This window comes from Limulus polyphemus, unplaced genomic scaffold (assembly GCF_000517525.1).
Source record: "Limulus polyphemus unplaced genomic scaffold, Limulus_polyphemus-2.1.2 Scaffold36, whole genome shotgun sequence".
NCBI classification, from domain to species: Eukaryota; Metazoa; Arthropoda; class Merostomata; order Xiphosura; family Limulidae; genus Limulus; species Limulus polyphemus.
This window is the reverse complement of record NW_013665646.1, coordinates 1,126,612-1,149,889: the sequence shown is the minus strand read 5'-3', so window position 1 is coordinate 1,149,889 and position 23,278 is coordinate 1,126,612. Positions and strand designations below refer to the sequence as shown.

General features: G+C 34.5%; 1 protein-coding gene across 1 annotated transcript in view; it reads left to right on the top strand.

The window, feature by feature from the left end:
- The first annotated feature begins 7,052 nt into the window (after window positions 1-7,052).
- LOC106461002 (stromal interaction molecule homolog) overlaps window positions 7,053-23,278 on the top strand; it is a 63,884-nt gene continuing 47,658 nt past the window's right edge. The window contains exon 1 of the mRNA XM_022388024.1: window positions 7,053-7,687. Within this exon, the coding sequence (XP_022243732.1) occupies window positions 7,492-7,687 (196 nt within the window). The 5' untranslated portion in view covers window positions 7,053-7,491. The remainder of the gene's footprint in view (window positions 7,688-23,278) is intronic.

Sequence of the window (23,278 nt, the reverse complement as noted above, 5' to 3'; positions counted from 1 at the left end):
AGAAATATTGAATACAAGACAAGGGATATTATTGTTTCACTGTATAGAACACTTGTAAGTGCCTCATTTAGAGTACTGAGTACAGTTTTGGGCTCCCTTCCTCAAGAAGGACATTGAATTGTTGGAGAAGGTTCAGAGAAGAGCCACTAGGGTGATACCTGGTATGGTGGGATTGTCCTATGAGAAAAGACTAAAATTTCTAAACTTGTTTTCTATGGAGAAGAGAAGTATCAGAGGGAATTTGACTGAAGTGTTTAAAATTATTGATGTATTGATAATATAGATCCATCAAACTTTTTTGTGTTTAGCAGTAAAAACAATAGGACAACGGGGCATAAATTTTGCCTCTACAATATCTGACGGCAACCCATTCCTAAGACTAATCACCCTGTTAGAAAAATAAAACTGTCTTAGCTGAAGATGACTCCTACCTTGCCAAAATGTATATTTGTGTCCCCTAGTCCTACTATTCTGATTGTTAAATATGAAAAACGATAATGCATCAACACTATCAATTCCCTTTACAATCTTAAATACTTCAATCAGATCCCCCTAACCCTTCTTTCTTCAAGAGACAACAATCTTCGTATGACAACCCCTCCATCCCAGGCACCATTCTAGTAACCCTTTCCAACAATTCAATGTCTTTCCTAAGGTAAGGAGCCCAAGACTGAATGCTATTCCAAATGTGGCCTAACTAGTGACCCGTACAATGAAAGTATATCCTCATTAGATTTATGTGAGACTACCCAGGTGTATATATTGCTATATACATTTATCTGTTTTACACATAAACTAATAGTTTCAGCACATTGCCCCTGGTTCCAAATCAAATTATATTATAACTGTATTGGGGTTCTTTCCAAAGTTATTATTGGTAACTATGATATAGTAAAGTGCAGCCACCTATAAATAATAAAATGCAAGCATTAGTTCTGGGCATCGTGAAATAACTAACTAAATTCAGCTAAACAAAGACTTTCCAGCTTAATTTTATTGAAAGTCTGGATTCCTAATGTTACTATAGTCAATACTCGAACATAACTTCCTCACTGCATATAGGGAAGTTATTTTTAGGTGCACTGGCAACATAAATCTAACAAAGATTATGCTGTATTTTACATGGAGATTTTGCTATTCTGTCAGATTAGATGAGGTGAGTGATTCTCGTGAAATCTCTACGAAGTTTTGCCTCGAAAAAATTACCAGGAAGCTAAAAAAGCATCGACTCCAAAGCCCTTTCAAATGTGTTTTTGAACTTCTATCTATAATCTCCATATGTACAAACTGTTTATGCATTAGATATTATATATTCTGTTACCACCCATTCTCAACTTTTTTAATCAAAGAGCTATTACCTAATATCCCATGGATATCTCTAATAGTTAAACTGCTCAATATCTTAGAAGAATTGCAAAGTCATTTTGGTTTAGCTTATTTTACAACCAAAAAAGACCATCCTAATTTCAGATAATCAAGTGGAAATCATAAAATGTAGCATATTCATTATACCCTACGATACCACCTGATAGCTCAGAAAGAAAATGTCACAACAGCCTTTCACCTAAGTTGTTGAACTCTTAGTTATTATCTCCATTTGTGTAAACTGTTGATGCATTAGTGTTATATCTACCAGCACCAGCCATCTTAACTTTCCCATAACCATGTGAAAATAACACAGCATAACATATACATTTTATGGGGAACAGTTTGGAAAGTGAAGATTGCTTCTTCTTTTCAATCATTGGGTGTTTCACCTAATGACTTTTCTAGCTTATATCTTTGTGTTCAAACCCAGCCATTCTGATTAGGAAATCATTGTAGACAGTTTCATGGACTGTAAGAGCTGAATCCGACAGTTCTTTAGTGAACTCATCCTGAACAGCCAGATGAGTATTCTCAGCTCCTTCCTTCTAATCCTCATGGTTGAAGTAGCATAATATAGTGCTTTCATCTTTATCCAATTTGATTACCTCCTTTTCTAACTCTTGTTCTAGCCAGTTCACCAGAAGTTTATCAGTAATGTTCAAATGCAGCTGATTGACATGTACTATACATTTGCTTGTACCTTTCAACTACTGGAACTCATACATTAAGGGATCAGTTAATTGGATCACAACATAGGGTCCAGTCCAATCAGAAACAAGAGGTTTCTTTGCTACTGGCATATACCAAAATCACAACTAGTCTCCAATTTTGCACATCCATTCCTTCACTGTCTTAGCACCTCTTCAGTTGTATGGTAGCCTTTCTTAGCTGTTGATGTGAAAACCCATGCAATCTTTCACCACTGCTATTGTAGCAGGATCTATGAAGATTCCTTCTCTACCCACAATATAACTGAGAAATTCCACTTCCATGCATATTAACACACATATTCTGGGCATCAGTTTAAGCCTGCTTCTTCTATGCACCTTAATACCATTTGCAGATTGCCAGCCGCAAACTAAGATGTGGGACCTAACACCAAAATATCAACAATATAGGTCAGGCATTTCTCCCTCTACAACCCTATAAATGTTAGCTTTAGTTAGCTTTCGAAAGTTGCAGGTCATTATATATTTATAATTTATATGAGTTTTGGTACAAATACTTTTTCATATGACCCTAATAGAGATATAGACAATTTTGGAATTTTTATCTTTTTCTCAATTTTTCAGCGAAAAAGCACAATTTGGGGTTTTTCATGAACTATGCATGTGTGTCAACCAACTTACATGGGTTCTTGTATTTTTGATTTTCCTTTGTCTTTTGATGTCAAAATTGGCCATGTTGTGATTGCGTGGCGGAGACATGTTGTATTCGCCCGCGAATGTTAATCTCTTTAATTATTATAGTTTGTTTGTTTGTTAGAAGTTAAGCAGAAAGCAACACAATGGGCTATCTGTGCTCTGCCCACAACGGGTATCGAAACCAGGTTTCTAGCGTTGTAAGTCCGCAGGCATACCGCTGTGGTACCTGATGATGACAAAACCATGTCGAAACGTTGTACATTTGCTGTTATGTTAAACTTATATTAAAGTTTTTCTTCATTACCCATTCAAGCCGTCTCCAGCCATTATTAGTCTCAAAGTGGGTTCCTCGTCATCGAATTTGAATTCATCTGAACTGCGACCTTTCACCTACAGTTCACATCAGCTAGAATTAATAGTCATAGGGTTGCTGCAGAACGTCAATACACAGTGAGAGGAAAACTCATCCACTGCATATAGAAATGTAATGCATTCTTCAAGTGTCTGGGGAGCATCTATTGAAAACAAGAATGTATGCTCCATAGAGTTATTTTCACTCAGCTAGATCAAGTGAGCGATTTTACTGGACCGTTAAACAACATTTTATCTCATAAAATTCACTCTGTAGCTCAGAAAGCAAGGATGCAATGTCACTGCCTTTTCAACCACATGTCTGTCCTAGTTATGAAGTAATCAAATTGCACGCACACAATGTAGTAATTACAATATACCATGAAATACTACTTAGTATTTCAGAAAGCAAAGGTCACAATGCCTTTCAACTAAGTTTTTAAACTCCTAGCTGTTATCCTCAGTCATACAAACTGATGATATGCTAGGCACTGTTTCTACTAATACAGCCATTCTAACTGTGACAATCAAGCAGCTGTCATTCTATATCCCATGGATCTCTTATATAGAGAAATGCACTTGACGGTTTGGAAAGTAAGGGTTGCTAAGCCTTTTCAGTCCCATTAATCTTGAGATCAGTAAACTGTCCTAACTTCTAGTAATCAAGTGGTAATTACAAAATGTAGTACGTATATTGTAACTTTAAACAATATCCTAAAGCTCAAAAAGAAGGAATGTATTGCCTTTCAGTTGAGTTTTTGAGCCCCTAGCTATCATCTTGAGTTATACAAACTGTTGCTGTAGTAGCAGCTTGGTCGACCGTCACAGTTGTCTTTCACCTCTAACTCAAATTTTTCATCAACTGGCTCATCATGGATGGCCAGATAAGTCCTTTCAGCTCTTTCTTCCTCGTCTAGTGGATCGATGTGGGATGATACGCCATCCTCATCTTTCCCTGTCTCAATGCTCTCAGTTTCTGAGACATTATGTGTATTATATGTTTGCCTCTTTATAGTAAAGCTACTGAGGCTGTTTGTTGTTGCTATAGTATGGGACAATACTATGTACCTGCTACGTCCTTAGTTTTGTTGTAATTGTTTTTCGTAATTACTATGCTTTTCAGAGTTTCCAGTTTGGATGCAGATAATATCTCCAATAAACAATTTAACTTTCCTTGTTTTGAGAGCATAAAAGATGTGAGTTCGCAATTATCCGAATTTCTTGGATGGAAGATAGCACGTGAGGTCCAGAAATGGAAAGCTTTTTTTCTCTCTCAGTGAATCATATATGAGTCAAGGGTAGCCACGTCCAAGAACTGGATTTACATGGATAAGATTTATGTTTGTGAGATGTGTTTCGTGTGCAAATCTGACTTTTTAGTGCTACTGTTTTTGCGCATGAGGTATTTTCATGTTAAACTGATTTCCTCACAGAATATTATATAGGTATGCTTTATAATGGGAGAATGGACAAGATAAATTACAAAGTAATACTGAATAAATAAACTATCTGAGTTGAAGCAAAAAAAGTAAACAGACTGGACACGATACATGACACGAAATGAAAGCAGTCTTTATTTATCAAAGACTAAAACATGTGTTACTTGCTTTCCGAATGCTGGATATATTTCAGTGGATTTCTGAATTGATTAACTGGTTTTCTTCTTTAAAGGCGTCTTCTCTTTAACCAACTCACTTAAGATCAAGAACAATAATGTTTACTTCACCATAATCTATTCCAAAATGTTTAAATCCATGTTTCCTACTCATTGGATTTATCCCTAGTGACTAACGCTTCACACAACTGGTTATTTTCATCCAACAAATGGGACGCCGTAATATCAAAATATCATCTGGTCTACCATTGGAGGACACTACTGCATATAGTGCAGCATTGCAGGTGTTATCTTCATAGAATGACAAAGGAACAAAGTCACCTTAATAATTTTCTTGACCACATTCTATGTGAAAACTGCATAGATTTAGAATAAATGAAAATGTTAAAAAAATTCTAATAATTTTAGAAAATAGAAAACGTATAGTATGCTTGCATCCCACATAAATAAAGATGGATTTGCCACTGTAAGACAGAGTTTTTGAGTTTTAAGGACTGTAAGTATGAAAAGAGTTCAGTTTTTAGTGTTGTAATATAATAAGACCCAAAGCTAGCGTTTTGCAATTTTGGATTTTCGATTTGAGAACGTTTACTAGTATTTTCTATTTTGTACTCTTTATCTTTAACTCTGAGGAGAAAATTGTTTGTTGAAAGTTTAAAGAGCGATTTGAATGTCTGGGCTTAATTTTAATATTACATTTAGGTTTTAACGCGTAGTTTTTGACTAACCTTTGACTATAGTTTAAATATTGATTTGAAATCATTTTTAAACAATAACATAGCTTTTTAAACTTTATTTTGATACATATATGGAGTTAGTTTTGCCTGATAAGAGCTTTTCAACAAATTTTTCACATTTCTCTTATTAGCTTGACTAGATTAAGACTCCAATCCGGTATCTTACGAACCTACATTTAGCGAACCTGATTGACTACTTTGCGAAAAAAAACTGTTTCAAGGAAAATGTCATAATGTCATCTGGCACAGGAAAGGCATCTGACTGTCAACACCCACCGCTAACTCTTCGACTACTCTTTAGCAACAAAAAGTGGAATTAATTGTCATTTTATGACACTTTCACGGCTCGAAAGGCTTGCTTGTTCGGCGCCAGGTTTCGATCCCGAAACCCACAGATTACTAGTCGAACACCTTAACCACTAGGCCAATGCCAAGTCCCATGTACGTAATCCTTTTATTTTATATTATTTTGCTTTAATTCTATTTACTTTGTCTATCTCGAATTTCATTTATTTGATATTTTCATTCTAAAATTCTTAGGTTTACTAGTGGTTGAACTGTTTATTCTTTCTTTGATTTTGTTACTGGACAGCTATCTTCCCACAACTGGCTGCAGATAATGAATGTGTAGTTAGATTCAAGACATTATAGGTTCAAACACCTGAATCTGATCCTTTAAGTTCATTTTTGTTCATCTGTTCATAGCCGACTCTCAGTCGCGTTGGTGTTAAATTAAAGATACGGACTATCTTCAACGCATTTTTTTAAATGATAAAACGCAGTTATACACCACTTTTGACTTTATAGTTTTTATGTTCAGTTTGTTTCTGTGTGTTTTGTATTTGCGTGTATTTGGTTTTAAGTTTTAAGATTATATATAATATATATTTTTAATTTAGCATATATTGTTCAATAACCACTCAGAATACTTACTCTCACTCTTGTCGTTTTTTTCTTCTTTTCTTTGTTTTTACTCATGCATAATAAAAAACTAACATTGGCAAAATATATCATATTGTTATCTTTTGTTTTTGAATTTCCGCACAAAGCTACACGAGGGCTATCTGCGCTAGCTGTTCCTAATTTAGCAGTTTAAGACTAGAGGAAAGACAGCTAGTCATCACCACCCACCGACAACTCTTGGGCTACTTGTTTAACAACGAATAATGGGATTGACCGTAACATTATAACGCCCCCACTGCTGAAAGGGCGAGCATGTTTTGGTCAGATTGTGAACCGAGCGCTCTAACCACCTGGTCATGCCAGGTCTACCTTTTGTTGAGCACAAATCTACACAATGAGCTATTTGTGCTGTGCCACTACAGGTATCAAAACATGTTTTTTTTTAGCATTATACGCATTTAGACTTATCATTGAGCCAAGATTTTGTAACCTTAAGTTAAATTATTTCATTAACTGTTACTATAAAATATATGCCATAGAGTTCACTACCTTTATTTTGTGACTAAGAGTATCTTCAACTGGTATTATCATTAATAACATAAATAAATATCTGTAATTTTCTACGCAAGCTCCAGCGGTGGTTGATTTTGTATAAGCTAAACACCTATAGATGTCACCACTAAATCTTCTAATCTTGATACGTCTACCATTTATTACTAAGTTGTGTGCTCCCACTTTGAAAGAAAGGCCTAAACTTGGTTAAAGTAATTGATATTTATCGGCTACGTAGATTTTCAGTTTTATTATAGTTTAATTAATGCTTTTGTATGAATTGTAGGGTAACGGCTTAGGTCTAGCCTTGTATATGTATGATCTGATTCGAGGACCAAATGATGTGAAACTTTTAATTATGAGAGGTTCTTGCCAATTTTTAGTGATGGACTGTGAAACCATGTTTCAGTTTGTGAGATTTTTAATTCATTCCAAAAAGCGGTGACACTTTGCTGTGGACGTCATTCTTTGTTGAAACTAAAAAGTTACAACTTTATTTAAGATTTAAATTATTATTCAAATATTCTTTAATTTTCCTAAATAAATAAAATACCAAAGTATTTTAACTTCAATTATAAGTGCATTAACTAAGTCACCTTAAATGTTAACTTTAAAGTTTAAATCATGCCGAAACTTTATGTGGAGGCAGTTGATGGGGGCTTTTCATACAGTTATTTTGATCACAGTTATTGTTGTTTTATGTCACTGTACTTTCCCGAACTGTTCAACACTTTGTGCTGTCTCGCTCTCAGTCAATCCAGCAAAAGAGAAAGGCACAGATAAATCAACAGGGCCAGGTAGGTAGAACTAAACTCTAAAGTAAAAATCTAAAAATACAATTTAGTTTTAAATTTGAGTTGGGAAATTAAACCAATACTAATAATAGCAATACTATTACTATCAGTACCATGGTAGTAGTCGAATTAAAGCTCTTACGCTTAATTAACAGTGATGAATTATCGGTGACAGTAGGGCTAATTAAATTTAAAAATAAAATGAAAGTTGAACGAGATATTATTACTGCATTGTAATTTGTACTATTGAAGGCCTAGTACACTAGTGATACACTAATGCCATGTGATGGGATGAATCATATAACAGTAGACTAGTTATATCATAGTAATATTCATATTTCAGAGAGTAAGATTATGTAGTGGGAGCAGCTATATGTGGACATCGATCTGTTGATATGGTCTCTGCTCTACCAATGAATTTGAATAATAACATTCACAAAAAGTGATTACATGCTAATAGAATGATGCTAAGCAGTAAAAATAATCGAATGTTTAATTTTTGGAAACCCAGATATATACTATTTATTTAGGAAAGTTCTGTAGTACAGCTATTTTTGAAATTGTAGAATGATATTTGTGTTCAATGTGGTATGTGAAGTTTAATTTTGTATGTGTGTGTGTGTGTGTGAAGATTTGTTGGATATATTTAATAGAAATGGAAGACTACATTTAGTTTTTGTTTTAATGATTTGAATGGTTGTTTAGGTAGATGGAGCAAAATTGAAATGTTTTCAATCTAAGCATTTTTTTGTTGAATAGAAATTCTGATATGAAATAATGGAATTTGTTTAATAAAAATAAATTTAAGACTATTAAAAATGGCTAACAAATTTACTACTGTTATTGTTATTGAAACTTAGTGAAGTTATTATTTGAATAATCAACATTATTAAGTAAAACCTATCAATGTTCATTGTAATAGAGAACTGACAGATGTTTCAGTTGTTAGCATTTAATAAGGTTTCTGACAATAAGCATTTATGTTTATTCTGAACCCATTCTACATGCATTTTAAAACTACTAAAGAAGCATACATATATTAGTGATGCCTTTAGCAGGCAGTTTTGTTAATTGTATATAGTATTGTTAAGGTAAAAATAATATTGTAATATTTAACATGTCAAGGTTGTCCAATTTTTTACTATTGGTAGGTCATATTGTATTTTTAAAGCAATCTTATTGGCTGGACATTAGGTATCAATAAAATCAAAGTATCTTGGCTTTTTTTCAAGTTTATTGATTTTAAATATTGGAGTAATGCAGCAATAGGTAACAAGCACTAAACAACTAAACATCAAAGGCACTAAAAATAAACTCAGTTTTTTAGCTTCATTTTGTAGTTAAAATTTTGCATTATAGTTGGCAGGTTGTTTGGAGCTCTCTTCATAACCATCATCTGGACACCCCAGTTGTGTATGGTCTTTGTGTTTTGTTTTTTTATTTCTGTGAATTATATTAAACAGTTTTAATTGTCATTGATTAAAGTTTCATGTGTGTATTTGTATAAAGACTTCAGTGATTTATTTAATTATTATTGTAACAATTTCTTTGTATGTTATAAATAAATCCATTTATGACTGTCTGATTAAAAGTTTTTAAGAACTGTCCAAAAGACAACTTAATTAAGTACACAAGGTTTATCCAATGTATCTCATAACTGTAGAATTACCAGGAATATAACATATGAGGAACTTGAGCCATTAGTTGTCCAATTCTTTCAAAAGAAACTTTTAATCTCTTGGACAGTTATTGAAAGTTTTTTTCTAAGTTCCACCCAAAAATGAAACTTTCTTTCCAAAATTCAAATATGTGATATGAAATTCTTATAAAAGATCACATTACAGGCTTAGTGTAAGTCTTGTGCTGTCAGATTTATTACCGAGATAATGCAGAATAAAAGTTTATTTAAGTATACTAATCTTGCAAGTTCAAGCATGTAAGAGGTTGTATAAGATCTAAAGTTGTGATTTTTTTTTATTGTGTTAAAGGTGAGTTAGCAGAATTTTTCTAGTTCTTTAGCATCTTATAGAAAAAATATCCTTGAACAGAATATTGAAAATTCTTATAGGATTATGATAATGGTAAAATTATTGAATGAGTGTTTCAAATGTGTTATCACAATATACATGTAGGTAGTGGTGGACACAAATATTGCCCTGCTAGCCCACAAACCAGGTTATTGGGCATTATGACAATAGACCAAGACTTGTCATTTATAACTCTCATTTCCTTACAGAGGAAAGACAATCTCCTGTTTGTAAGCTTTATTTGATGTCTGGAGCATAATGCTACTTGACTTTTATACAATTTCTAATGTCATATGTAGAAATGATAATAATTGTTTTGTTACTCACAATACTAAATATCAAAGAGTTTTTAAGGAACAACCAATGCATGTGAAGATTAAACACTATTTCTGTACAAGTTTAGCTTCAGCTACTGAATACGTAAGACACTAAGACACGCTCTGTTTTATAGGTACAATTACCAAATAGGAAAGTTTAATGTAAAGTCAATGTGTTTAAAGAGTAATGAAATTAAACTTAATAAAATGTTATGTTTACCATAAACAGTACGTGGGTATTCTTTAACAAGAGAACTAATCTTTTAAAAACCACTTGTGTAATTATTTTTCAAAGAAGGTGATGTATTCAAATATATACATGTACATTCTTCATTTTCAGATAACATATTTATGTAAATTAAGATAAATTTATTTAGTTTTCATACCTTATCACAGTAGGTTCAGATGTTTGTTTCTCTTATTTGTATATTATGTTAGTTTGGTGTAACTGTTTTGATAATTAGACTGAAATGAAATATACATGTATCAGAAAATTAGTTTTTTTCTATAGCATACATCCTTTGATCATGATAAATTGACACTTTGATTTCTACATAATGATACTCAAACTGATAGTTAATATTTCCCATTATTTAAATTCTAGGTACATGGCTTTGTTTGACTAGTGACTGATTACACAGAAGTGGTTACAGTTCAGATATTATCTTAGTGGCTACATCATTTTGCTCTAGAGTACACTCATTCATCTGTGTTGTACCTTTTGAGTAAAAGTTTGACACTAGTAACCAGAAAGTTATCAGGTGTGGTACGTTGTAAACATTTACAGTACATAATATTCAATTACTTTATCAAGAAGAATTGTTTATCACCCAGTACTTAGTAAGTTGTGTTTCCTGGCGCTTGCATTTAAGCTTTACTAATTTTTAATTATATGCTCCTCTTTTACTTGTATTAGGAACGTTTGGTGTACAAAACATATTTTAAACTGATCTAATGATTAAGTTGTAAAAAAAATAATTATTCTTTAATTATCCCGTAGTATTCAGAAAGTGTTAATATAGATAAAAAGTTGCTGTATGGCAGAAGGTAATTCTGCACGTTAAGGGCATTCCTAATTCTCAAACAAACAAACAAACAAAAAATCATTGCAGATAAATGTAATGTTTTGTAGCATTATACCTATCCATTTTGTCAGTATGTACCATATTGTCAGAAAAGCTATCCCATAATATATTTTTTGAAAGAGAGAGAGGTAAGTCTACTTGAGAGTAAGTTTGTATATATGTTTTCAAAGCTTAAATGTGTTAATGTTTTTTTAAAAGAAGCATAAACTAGTAAAATACAAAATGCTGTTTGTTGAGGTTGTGAATGAATATTTGTAAATAGTAAACAAGAAATGAGAAACAAGGTTCACATACAACAGAACAAATTGTGACACATAACTATGTATGTCACCAGTAAATGAAGCATTAAAAAATACGAAAATTAACTAAACATAATAAATACATATATGCACTAGCTTTATGTTACTTATAATCAGGTCAGTGAATGAATGAGGTCACCTTGATTCATCTGTTTTAATGTATTAGTTGGATCTGTTTTATTCCTTGTCAGGTTTGTTGTGTGTTGATTTTCTAAAAGATCATGAACATGTCATACAAAGGAAGAATTACTGAAGATCTGTTAAGGTGAAAATAAATTGGCATTTTTTCTTAGCTGTTAAATATAATGAGTTAAAAAAAGTTTAAGAAAGAGTTTTTATCAGTACCAGGTTAAAAGGAAAAGAAGCAAAATCATTCATAACCTCTGAACCTTTTGACTCAAAGTTGATAAATATAACATACCCAATATACTGTAATATGCTTTCTCTAAGACTTTGATTTAATTATTTAGCCATTGTAAATAACTAAAACGTTTTGGTCACACTAGAAAAACTTAAGCCACACCAAAGAATGTTAAAGAAAACCATAACTTTTTTCACCATACACAATACAGGAAGCAGTAAGGATTGATTTACCTGTGATACTTTTGCAACACTGGCATAACTTGAGTTAAATATGATTTATAATTGAAAACGTCCTTATTTTGTAGTTTTTGTTTCATTTAGTCATCAGAGCATACATTTCATATTGGTCATGCAGCTGAATAACATTCAATGTAACTGGACTTCTATATGTGGTCTTTTTACTTCTGAGGTCACCTTTGTTTGGGATTAGTATAAGGAAGGTTCTACTGTAGTCTGCACTGTACATTTGCTGTTAGTTGATATTTTTCTGTTGTTTCTATAAGAGTATTTACTGGAACCTGCTATTCTTAAGTCTCTACAGATGTCTTCTTAGTAATGCCGTGCTTCATGATAAATGTATATGATTTTGATGTGTGAATTCAGAGTACATTACTAATTAAATTTTAGCAGATTGTGTTATGTGTAAGTTTTCCATGACTATTTTCAGAACCAGTACTGAGACCTGAACCTAGGAAATGTGAGCTGTAGAATTTTTTTTCTTCATAGGATATTTTATTAGCACGATTTTTTAAATGTACAATAGTACAGTTGCTCTCTTCATACCTTAGAAAGATTTCCACCACACACACACAAAAAAAAAAAATAGAAAAAAAAAGAATGCGTCATAGCGCCACTTTTATCTAAGCATTATTACGAAAAATATATAAATTATTTTTTGGTCTTAAACTTGTGTTCTCACTTTGTAAATTATCGTTGTGTTCAGTGTGAGCGTGCGGAAATCACGATTGACACTCCGTGTGTGTGTACGAATCGCATTTTCTTCTGAGGTAGTCTAGTGCGCAAAGAGGACGGCGCCCAGTATTGTTTACGGAAAATGTCACAACCCTTGACTTATTATCTAGTTGTAGCTCAAAAGATGTGTACTTTTAAAAATAATTTTGGCAAAACGATAGAACCTCAATCGCAAAAATGCTTGAGAAATTATTATGATATGATAGTTGTGTTTTGCCTGTGAAGGATTAAAAAAAAGCAGTTGGATGCTCTGTCACATTATTTCTTCAAGTTTATACCAAACCGTATCTATAAATGGGTGTGTCTGTGGGTGTGACTGCCATAACTCCAAGAGGAAAGAATCTAGAAACCTGAAATTTTGCACACATACTAAGTGGACCCTGAGGGTGTGCACCCGGGTATTATTACTTATTCAAGTGCGTGCACATCTTTTTATGAAGCAAGATAGGGAAAAACACATAGAAAAGAAAATGTGACCACCGCCATATCTCCAAGAGGAAAGAGCCTATAAACCTGAAATTTTGCATCCATACTAAGTGGACCCTGAGGGTGTGCACCTGGGTATTATCATTTATCCGCGTGCGCGCATGCACGTGCTCATCTTTTTAATGAGGCAAGCTAGCAAAAAAAAAAACACACATAGAAAAGAATATGTTACCGCCATAGCACCAAGAAACCTGAAATTTTGCACCCGTACTAAGTGGATCATAAGGGTGTGCACCTGGCTATTATTACTTATCCACGATCGTGCATAATGAGGCAAGATAGAGAAAAACCACGTGGAAATGAAGTGATTCCTTATATTACAAACAGAAATCACAGACAGTCAGACAGATACGCACGTGCGTGCGCGCATCTTTTTATGAGGCAAGCTGGAGAAAAACCGCATGGAAAAGAAGTGTGAATATTGTTACCAAGGTTTCGATATATGAATGAAATTATCAGAGGTACTGTCAAGTCAAGAATAACCAACAGCATCAGTAGGAACTTTTCAGTGTACCAACAATATCTTCTTAGTTGCCAAATCAGTGAATATTATTTCTCTCAACAATAGCAGAATCGACTTTTGTGTAATAGTGACAGTTTTGTTCCCCCAGTGATTATACTGTTCCTTTTAACAATATCGTTACTACGTTTTTGGTGCATCAGTGACACTTTCGTAGCTATCTAAATTAATAATGACTATATTTTTTCTTAATAACATTCAGTATGAATTTTTGATTTATCAATGGCATTTTAGTTTTGGTTACCAAATCAGTGAACACGGTTTTTCACAATATCGTGATGGGGTGAATAAGTTGGTCATTCAGAATCTATACTGTCTCAATAATTGTATAAAACATTAGATAATAGTGTATTTCCAAATATTACAAATAGAAATCATAGACAGCCAGACAGACACGCATGTGTGTGCGCGCATGCGCCAGCGCATCTTTTTAATCAGGCACTCTAGCGAAAAACCACATAGAAAAGAAGTGGTTCCTTAATATAACAACCTCTAATATATATATAGAAAAGCCAGTGCGTTTTGGTTATAGCGCGTTCCAACAATGGCTTTTATGTCAAGTTTCTTAGCAATAAAAGCATAACGTAATATTGTCGTTAAGAGGCTATGTGATGAAAGTATAAAATGAAATATATATATATATAAACTACAAAATTGAAAAAAATGTTGTTTTATAATTTAGAAGCTCCGTTAATTAAAGAGGTTTGTTTTTTATTATTTGTTTTTATTATTTAAGTTTAAAATCGGATGACTAGTCAGAGGGGAGGTTACCTTTATAAACAGGCCACATCCTGCAAAGGAGCAACAAAAGTATATAGGTTATAGTTTTACGTTAAAATGAGTTCAGAATACACTCACTGACATAGTCATCTAGAATAAATGAACCTAATAATCCGAGCTAAACCGGGTACTTTCGCCAGTATATCATATTACAGAAACACCATTCACACTGTTCAAAAACGTTACTTACACACACACACACATCGTTTGTGATATTACATGCTTATGGGAAAAGGTAGTTAGCTTTTTGGGATGCAGGTCGAAGGAGTCAGGGTTCGAGACATGATGTCACTGAACAGATCATGTACTTAAGCTGTGCACGTGTTATTAAAGTGACAGTTAGTCAATTTTACTATTCAAAAACAAAGCCCTTGTGACGGCGGGTGCTGCTCACCGCTTAGCTCGAATCTGGTCAGTGTTCTAAATATTTAGAATAGGCAGTACCTGAATTTTAACGGTCTCTGACCTGGTGACGTTTTTATTTTACTGATTGACACATGTACGGACATCGTCAAAATAGAAAATAATCTGAAATTAATCAAACGTTGTGTAATTGAAAATTTTTAACTCCACACTAAAGTAGTGTTTCTCAGTCGGATTTACCAGACAACCCCCCTCGTTGGCTTTGGTCGTCGCGACCCTCCCATTATCTGTACAGGGATGAAAAATTGTTTGTGTGTCTTGGCGTAATTCGTCATAGTTCATAATAAAGGGGATATGTGCACCTATCGGGCACATCGAGAACTAAAAAAAAAAATGTTGGCTCAGTGCAGACAGCTGGTAATCTCCCTAGAAACCTGCTCGCGACCCCCCTTGAATCTACTGTTTAAGAAACACTGCCCTAGAGAAATAGTCCTGAAAATGATATTTTTTTATCTTGTATTGCTAGGCCAACTGGAACAAAATTAGTGTAAGATAAAAATATCACACCGAATTCCTCAATTTTTCATTCTGCATATTTGTTTAATTTCCTGTTTGCAGCCAGCTAGATTTATGCCTTTTTCTTTTCTCGACCTTGTGATGTTCGTTTCGTGTCCACAGAAAGTGCTCGCGCTTCATCATCCAAGACATTATTTACATGACCCACTTTCACATATTTCGCCAACTTCTTTGTGACACAGTTGTTGCGTGGTTTGTAGGTTTTTTTTTAACCTATTAATTGTTTGTTATTATATTTTTGACACGTCTGAGCCAACACACACGTGAATCACAAATTACCTCTGAATGACGGATTAGAGAGAAAACTTGTTTTAAAAACTACATGGCCTAAAGTACAATGAATATTATAAGTTTTATTCGGGGAAGTTCATACCCAGTATAGGATGTTTCAAAAATTGTCATAGAAAGTGTTTAACATGCTTTCCATTGTTTTAAAACAGCTCATCGAGCGGTTTAGATAAATAATGCAGTTTTGAAACACCTTGGACTTTTGGTCTAAACTTTCTTTAACCCTGAAGGGACATTGTTTCTCGGAGACAAGGAAGTTATAAGATAAAATAACTTGAAGTATCGAGTTTCTTTATTGTTACCGTGTCCGTCCATTTTACGACCGTACTTCAGTATAGCGACAACTCCAAAATGGCATCCAGTGTTTGAACCATTTTTACACAAAGAGAATAATTTTCACTCTGCAAAGATTTGATTAATTTTGCTAATTATTTACCACTGTTTATGTAAACCACGGCTGTAGAATTTGTTTGTTTGAAGATAAACAAATCTACACAAACGGGCTGTCTGTGCTGTGTCCATCGATAGTATTAAAAGCCGGTTTTTAGTGTTGTAAGTCCGCAGACATGCCACTGAACCATGATGGAGGGCCGTAAATTTGTGCCATCTTGTTGGACTTTTTGTCGTCTTTACATTGAAATAATAGTTTAGATGTTAATATTGTGCACTGTTATATACACCACGAAGTGATGCACAGTGTAAGCACAATTCGGTAGACTTTGAATCGCTTTCGAGCTTAAGTAACTACTATTAAAATAAAGTTCAGGTAGCAGTAAATCTTGAAAACCAGTTGGTTAGTTCAAGTTACACTTGGGTTCAGTTTTACTCGCTCAGTTGGATAAACAAACTTGGTTCCGTTGAAAAATTATAGTATGCTGATAGCTGAGATAAAAAAGAAATGTTGTGTGCAAAGTATTCTCCTGGCAGTCCAATAGTGATTATCAGGGGTGTAAAAATCCACTAGTCTGACGTTCGAGACTACAGAGATTATCAGGGGTGTAAAAATCCACTAGTCTGACGTTCGAGACTACAGAGATTATCAGGGGTGTAAAAATCCACTAGTCTGACGTTCGAGACTACAGAGATTATCAGGGGTGTAAAAATCCGCTAGTCTGACGTTCGAGACTACAGAGATTATCAGGGGTGTAAAAATCCGCTAGCCTGACGTTTGAGACTACCGAGATTATCAGGGGTGTAAAAATCCACTAGCCTGACGTTCGAGACTACCGAGATTATCAGGGTGTACAAATTCACTAACTAGTCTGACGTTCAAGACTACCGAGATTATCATGGGTGTAAAAATCCACTAGCCTGACGTTCGAGACTACCGAGATTATCAGGGGTGTAAAAATCCACTAGCCTGACGTTCAAAACTACCGAGATTGTCGAGGGTGTAAAAATCCACTAGCCTGATGTTCAAGACTACCGAGATTATCAGGGGTGTAAAAATTCACTAGCCTGACGTTCGAGACTACCGAGATTATCAGTGGTGTAAAAATCCACTAGCCTGACGTTCAAGACTACCGAGATTATCAGGGGGTGTAAAAAAAATCCACTAGTCTGACGTTCAAGACTACCGAGATTATAAGGGGTGTAAAAATCCACTAGTCTGACGTTCGAGACTACCGAGATTATCAGGGGTGTAAAAAAAATCCACTAGTCTGACGTTCGAGACTACCGAATTTTGAGTTGAGACTACTATGTTTTCTATAATACTAGTTCTGGTCTAGTGCTATTCTGCTTGTAAAAGATGTCAGCATGTGTTTAAAATCCAACTCTACATTTAATTAAAAATATATGCTACCCGTTGTTAGTTTTTCTTTCAAGCCGTTAAATATATTGTTGTTTGAGTTTCTCGTAAGATCGATGATCTGTTTTTTCGTCGATAAAAGCTTAATATACGAACACTAGTGCGTGAATAAATTACGGACTTGTAAACAAAAATTTCCTGTTATTTCGCAGTTACTTCACTTTCCAATAAACGCCATTACGTTTTTTTTTGCATGGATTATTATAGTTGTTTTTTGTTTTTAATACAAAATCTTATTTATACGAGAAGAAATGACGTGGACAGCCCACTCAGAACTCCTCGAGAACAAAAAGCATTGTGGATGTTTTGATTTCGTCTTATATGTAGACTGAGTAACCTTTCCAGAGAGGGATTGTACGTTTTTATATATATATATTCTGTATTGAATCGTATTATTTTCAGTATTTTAGGAATACCGTGTTGTCATACGTGTAGACTGGTAATCCTGTCCGTAGCTTTTACGTATCTGTCACATAAGTTGTAATGAGTCGTTTTATTTATAATAGTTCTGTGGAAGAAGTTCTTGTAATGAATGTAGATATGTCTGTATTTGCGATGCATAATAATTTAGCGAAAAAATAAATAAATTAGCTACTACGTTTTTCATTCCTGCAGGCCTCCAAGCGGCACAGCGGTATGTCTGCGGACTTACAAGCTACAACGCCAGAAACCGGGTTTCGATACCCGTGGTGGGCAGAGCACAGATAACCCATTGTGTAACTTCATGCTTAACTACATACAAACAAACATTTCTGCCGTCCCCCGGTGGGACGGCGGTAAGTTTACGTACTTACAACGTTAAAATCCGTGGTTTGATTCTCCCTTGATTGTGTTCAAATTTTCCTTTCTCTGCCACAGCCTAGACCACTGTTATACTTGTTGCGTCTAATCCGACCTTAGAGCGCTGGTATTGAGTAAAAAGATCTCGTCGCACAGGACGAAGCAGATGTAGTGTGATTGACATATATAACCTATATATATAAGCCAGTAGGAGGAGTCATAAAGCCAAAATGCATTTATCTAGATTCTAGATAGAATAGTTCGATTACTGTCTCCCCATTACGATTTTAGTGACGGGGTTACAGAGGGGGCCGGGAGGGGGGGGTGCCGTGAAACCTTGAAAGTGTTGGTATAATAAACCTAACGTAAAGACGTAGTGTGGGATCACCTAGCCTAGAGCCAAGTGCATACAATTTATCATGAAAGTAAAACTATCGATTCCATTTTAAACTTAAATCGTTTTTCAATTAAGCTGTTTTCTGTGATATCACCAATGTTTTTATTTTAAAAAAAACTTCGTTAATCAACGTAGACACTATATTAATAAATCAGCACGTTTTTCCAGTGTTGTCGTCTATACATTTCATTTTATACTTTCAGTACATAGAATAACAATATTAGGTAATACATAAAAGCCATTGTTGGAACGTAGTATTATCAAAAATATTAGTTGTTAATCTAACTGATTTTTACTAATAATTATTCTATGAATACGCCACGAATTCATTTCATGAATTACCTTATTTTTGATTGGTTCACAAAGGAATTTACCAACGTTCGACTGCACTTTTCTGCCTCTTTGTTGGTCAAGCTTCATTTCGCCAAATTTATTTATTTCAGTTAGCTAAGATATGTGAGGTTAGAGTATACTATGGGGTGGGGGTGGTAGTACTTGCCTTGTAATTTTGGACGGGCTATACGCTAGTTACAACATATTCGTCTTTACCTTTACTCATGATTTCTCAGAAGTACTGATTTAGTTTTGTTTCGTTGACGCTGTGGTTGTTTGATTCGCTCCGGGAAGAAGAAGACTGACATTTCTTGGTTGGTAGTAAAGTTAATTAGAATTATAAAAAATTAATAGTAATTAATACGTAGTGAGTTATAAAAAATACGAATCAAATAAATAATAATATGTTATTAATTCTTACCCTAAAAGTCTGAATTGTAAATAACTTAAACGAAAACTGATAATGATAACAATTCACTTGCCAATCTGATTCACACCATAACAAGTCACTGCTATTGAAAGTTGATGACGTATATAGCGCCAAGACCACTGCAATGTCTATCGTATCCCAGCCGGCCTTATGAGCCCTGGTATTATACGAAAGACCTCCTCGTCGCACTGAACGTGACAGATGTAATGTAGATGATATATAACATATTTTCTTTTGCTTTCATTCATGGGTTCTTAAAGCACTGTAGGAAAGTTATGATAAGTGTTTTGAGTTCATTAACCAGAGCACGGTTTGATACAGTACCAGAAATGAATTCGACACCATGTCTGTCGTTTCAACACGCCCGATTTTGTCTTGTCAGTTTGTACCAGGCAAATAATTTTCCACTGGAAATGCTCTACGTTAGTCTACGTGAAAATTGTCACTTTTAACACTGGGAATTTGCGTGTAAAGTGTCTCGATGTAGTCGTTCAATTATAGCCCAATTCAAATTCGCGTTTTTTGGAGTAGCATTGTTTCTGTGACGACCTTGCATGCGTGGTGAGCAAAAGGTTATTGTTTCTATTTATAGAAATGCACAAAGTATACCGAGCTTATTGCCAGAAACACGTAGATGGGCTAGACAGCATGGAGCTCTTTTGTTTCCGTAGAAACTACTGCACACGTAATAGTATTAGGTATCAGTATTTACGGTATATACACTATACGTCTAGAAACAGTTTCGAGTTTACACGCATCCCACGGTCTAAGAAATTGAAGTGCACAGAATCATAATGTAAATGGAATGGCGGACAGTGTGTTTATACAGCAACAAGTCATATTTCTATTTTCTAAGTTAAAAACTATAATGTGTTTCGGCATAATATGAGAAATTTTCATTTACTTATTATTTTATTTTTATTCACTAAAACGTGAATTTCAGATTGGGGGGATGACGTAGAGGCCGAATGTTTTCCTTGATTCGTTTCCTCACGCTGCAGTAGACTAGATTCACCCAATTCACGGCTCACAAGTGCATCCTTTTGGAGCAAACATCCTAGCAGAAGCAACTGTCTTTTTTGTTTGTGCGATATTAAAGACAGTTTATATTTTTACTGACTTTGTCTAGCGTCATTATTCCACACACAAACACCAGGGACACTCGGTTATTTGATCAGAATTACTCACCGTACCTCCTGAATGAATCTGTCGTTAGCTGCGGATGGATCCGCCTATCTGATATACTTGTCGGAAACCAGCAGTTTTTACCTGAAAATAACACATGCATACATGAAAGCTTTTAAATTGTTGTCGCGTGTTTTCTCAGCTCAGCCAGTGATTCGCTGGCCCCCAGCGGTAAAAAATCGAGCTAGTATGTTATAGTTGAAAAAAGAAATAAAAAAGATTGTACGTTATTAAGCACAAAACTACACAATAGGCTATCTGTGCTATGCTCACCGTGGGTATCGTAACCAGGCTTTTAATGTTATAAGCCCTAAGACTTGTAACTGAACCACAGCAGTGCAAAAAAACAACAACAACAACCGGAAATAATAAAATGTTTGATTGCATGATAATAACTTTTTTTTGTCTTTTTAAATTCCATTAAATCAGTTGTTTATATCAGTACTTTCTTATGCTACACAGGGTCAGAATCCAAAATTGATCTATTTCAGTGTGGGGGTCTGCGAGATTGTATTTGGTTTGTGAGGGGGGCAAAAAAGTTTGAGAACCACTGCACTAGAGATTATCCACGATGTGCACAAACTTTCCCTGCCTCTCGTCTTTGAAGAGAAAATTAGCTAATTAGAAGACTCCTCAAAAGTGACCTTATTGGAGCTATGAAGTTATTGTTGATATGGAGGAAGCATGCATTTATTTACATTACTGTAAAATTAAAAAAGTCGAGCCATATTGGTCGGCTTTATTGGTTTATCTAAATTACAGTAAACAAAACAAAAGTGATTTAAGTTATATAACATTAAATGGCTTTATGGATTTATTTAAATTAGTGTAAAAAAAAGATTTGGGTTATTATTCATGGACTTTATTGAATAGTTTGTTTAAAGGTGATAACTGAAATTTAACGTCCTTAATTGTAAGAAAAATAAACTGCGTATCTTTAACCCTGGCTGTTTCCTTAATAAACGTTATTGTCAAAAAACCCATGGGTTATATAACGTCTTTAACTTATTTTTCTGTCGTTCCTGAGTTTGCTCAAAAAGAGTTGAGTAGTGGAATAAAAATACATTCATGAAGGTCGAACACGAGTATCTTTAAAGGTTCTTTGTTTCTTCTAAGCAAAGGTATAGGTACAAAGTTAAAAAATAACGCGTAAGCAGGTCAGATGTACAAACAACAAAACAGGAATGTAATTGTATATATTGGCGTGCCAGTGAGACAAACATGGCAAGTGTCTAAGCTAATAGTACCTTATTGGACTGCTTTATTGTTAACGCGTTGGCTGCCATGTGCTCCACCGGTGGTCACCACTGACTTTTATTTATGGACCGGACTGCGTGATACACCGGTGGGTCACAGACAGTTATGTTTCAAAGCCAAATTTCTCTTGTGGCACATGAGTTTGTGACACTGTGACTGCTCCTCGCCATCGTTTGAATGTTTTAATTTTATTTACGCTTAATTTATTGTGTGGCAGCCAACGTGTTAATGAGATAAAGGGATGAATCTTACTGTAATAATTATTTATAATTCTCATTTTATTCGCACGCGATTTTGAAGAAATGATAGAATTTCCCGATTGTTATTCTTCGTTTGTAAAAAACGCGAGATTATGGTTAGGTTTACACCTTTAATCGTCTGCTTGAAGGGAATTCCTGATAAAGTGAGGAAGCCATATTGAGTGTTGTTTTTTTGATACACAATAGACGTTAAAATTAAAGTACTTATACGTAATTTTATACCTTCTCGTTTAATTAGAGAAAGAAAAAAAAAGATTGCGCTATTTTTTCACTTCCACAGATTGTGTCATTATATTGTTCACCAGTTTGTCTACCGTATTTAGGAACTGTAGTCTCACTAGAACAAAATATCGCCTGAAGAACAGTTTAAACGATCAACTCTATAAACATAACTGTAATTAAAAGTGTGTCTCTTATATTTAGCTTCCCAGTGGCTCAGTGGTAAGTCTGTACGATTACGACGCTAAAAATCGGGTTTCGATACCCATGGTGTGTATAGCACAAGTAGCCCATTTTGTAGCTTTGCCCTTAATAACAATCTTTGCACAGCTCAGCGGCAAGTCTGGGGGCTTACGCCGCTAAGAGCTAGGTTTTGTTAGCCATGGTGGACACGTCACAGCTAACCCATCGTGTTTAACAACAAACAAACAAAAATCATACTTAGAGAATAGAAATTATTATTTCATATTTTTTGCCCCTTGGTGGATCTTTGGTAAGTCTGCGGCTTATAACGTTATAAAGCGAATTTTGATACCCGCGGTAGGCAGAGCACAAATGGCCCTTTGTGTAGCTTTCTGCTTAATAACATACAAACAAACATTTTATTTCCTGGAATAAAAGGAAAGTTCATTTTCGTAAGCCGGGACTTATTGGTTACTAAAGAAAAATTCATTTACGTAAGCCGGGGCTTATTGGTTACTAAGGAAAAGTTCATTTTCGTAAGCCGGGGCTTATTGGTTACTAAAGGAAAGTTCATTTCCGTAAGCCGGGACTTATTGGTTACTAAAGAAAAGTTCATTTTCGAAAGCCGGGGCTTATTGGTTACTAAAGAAAAGTTCATTTTCGA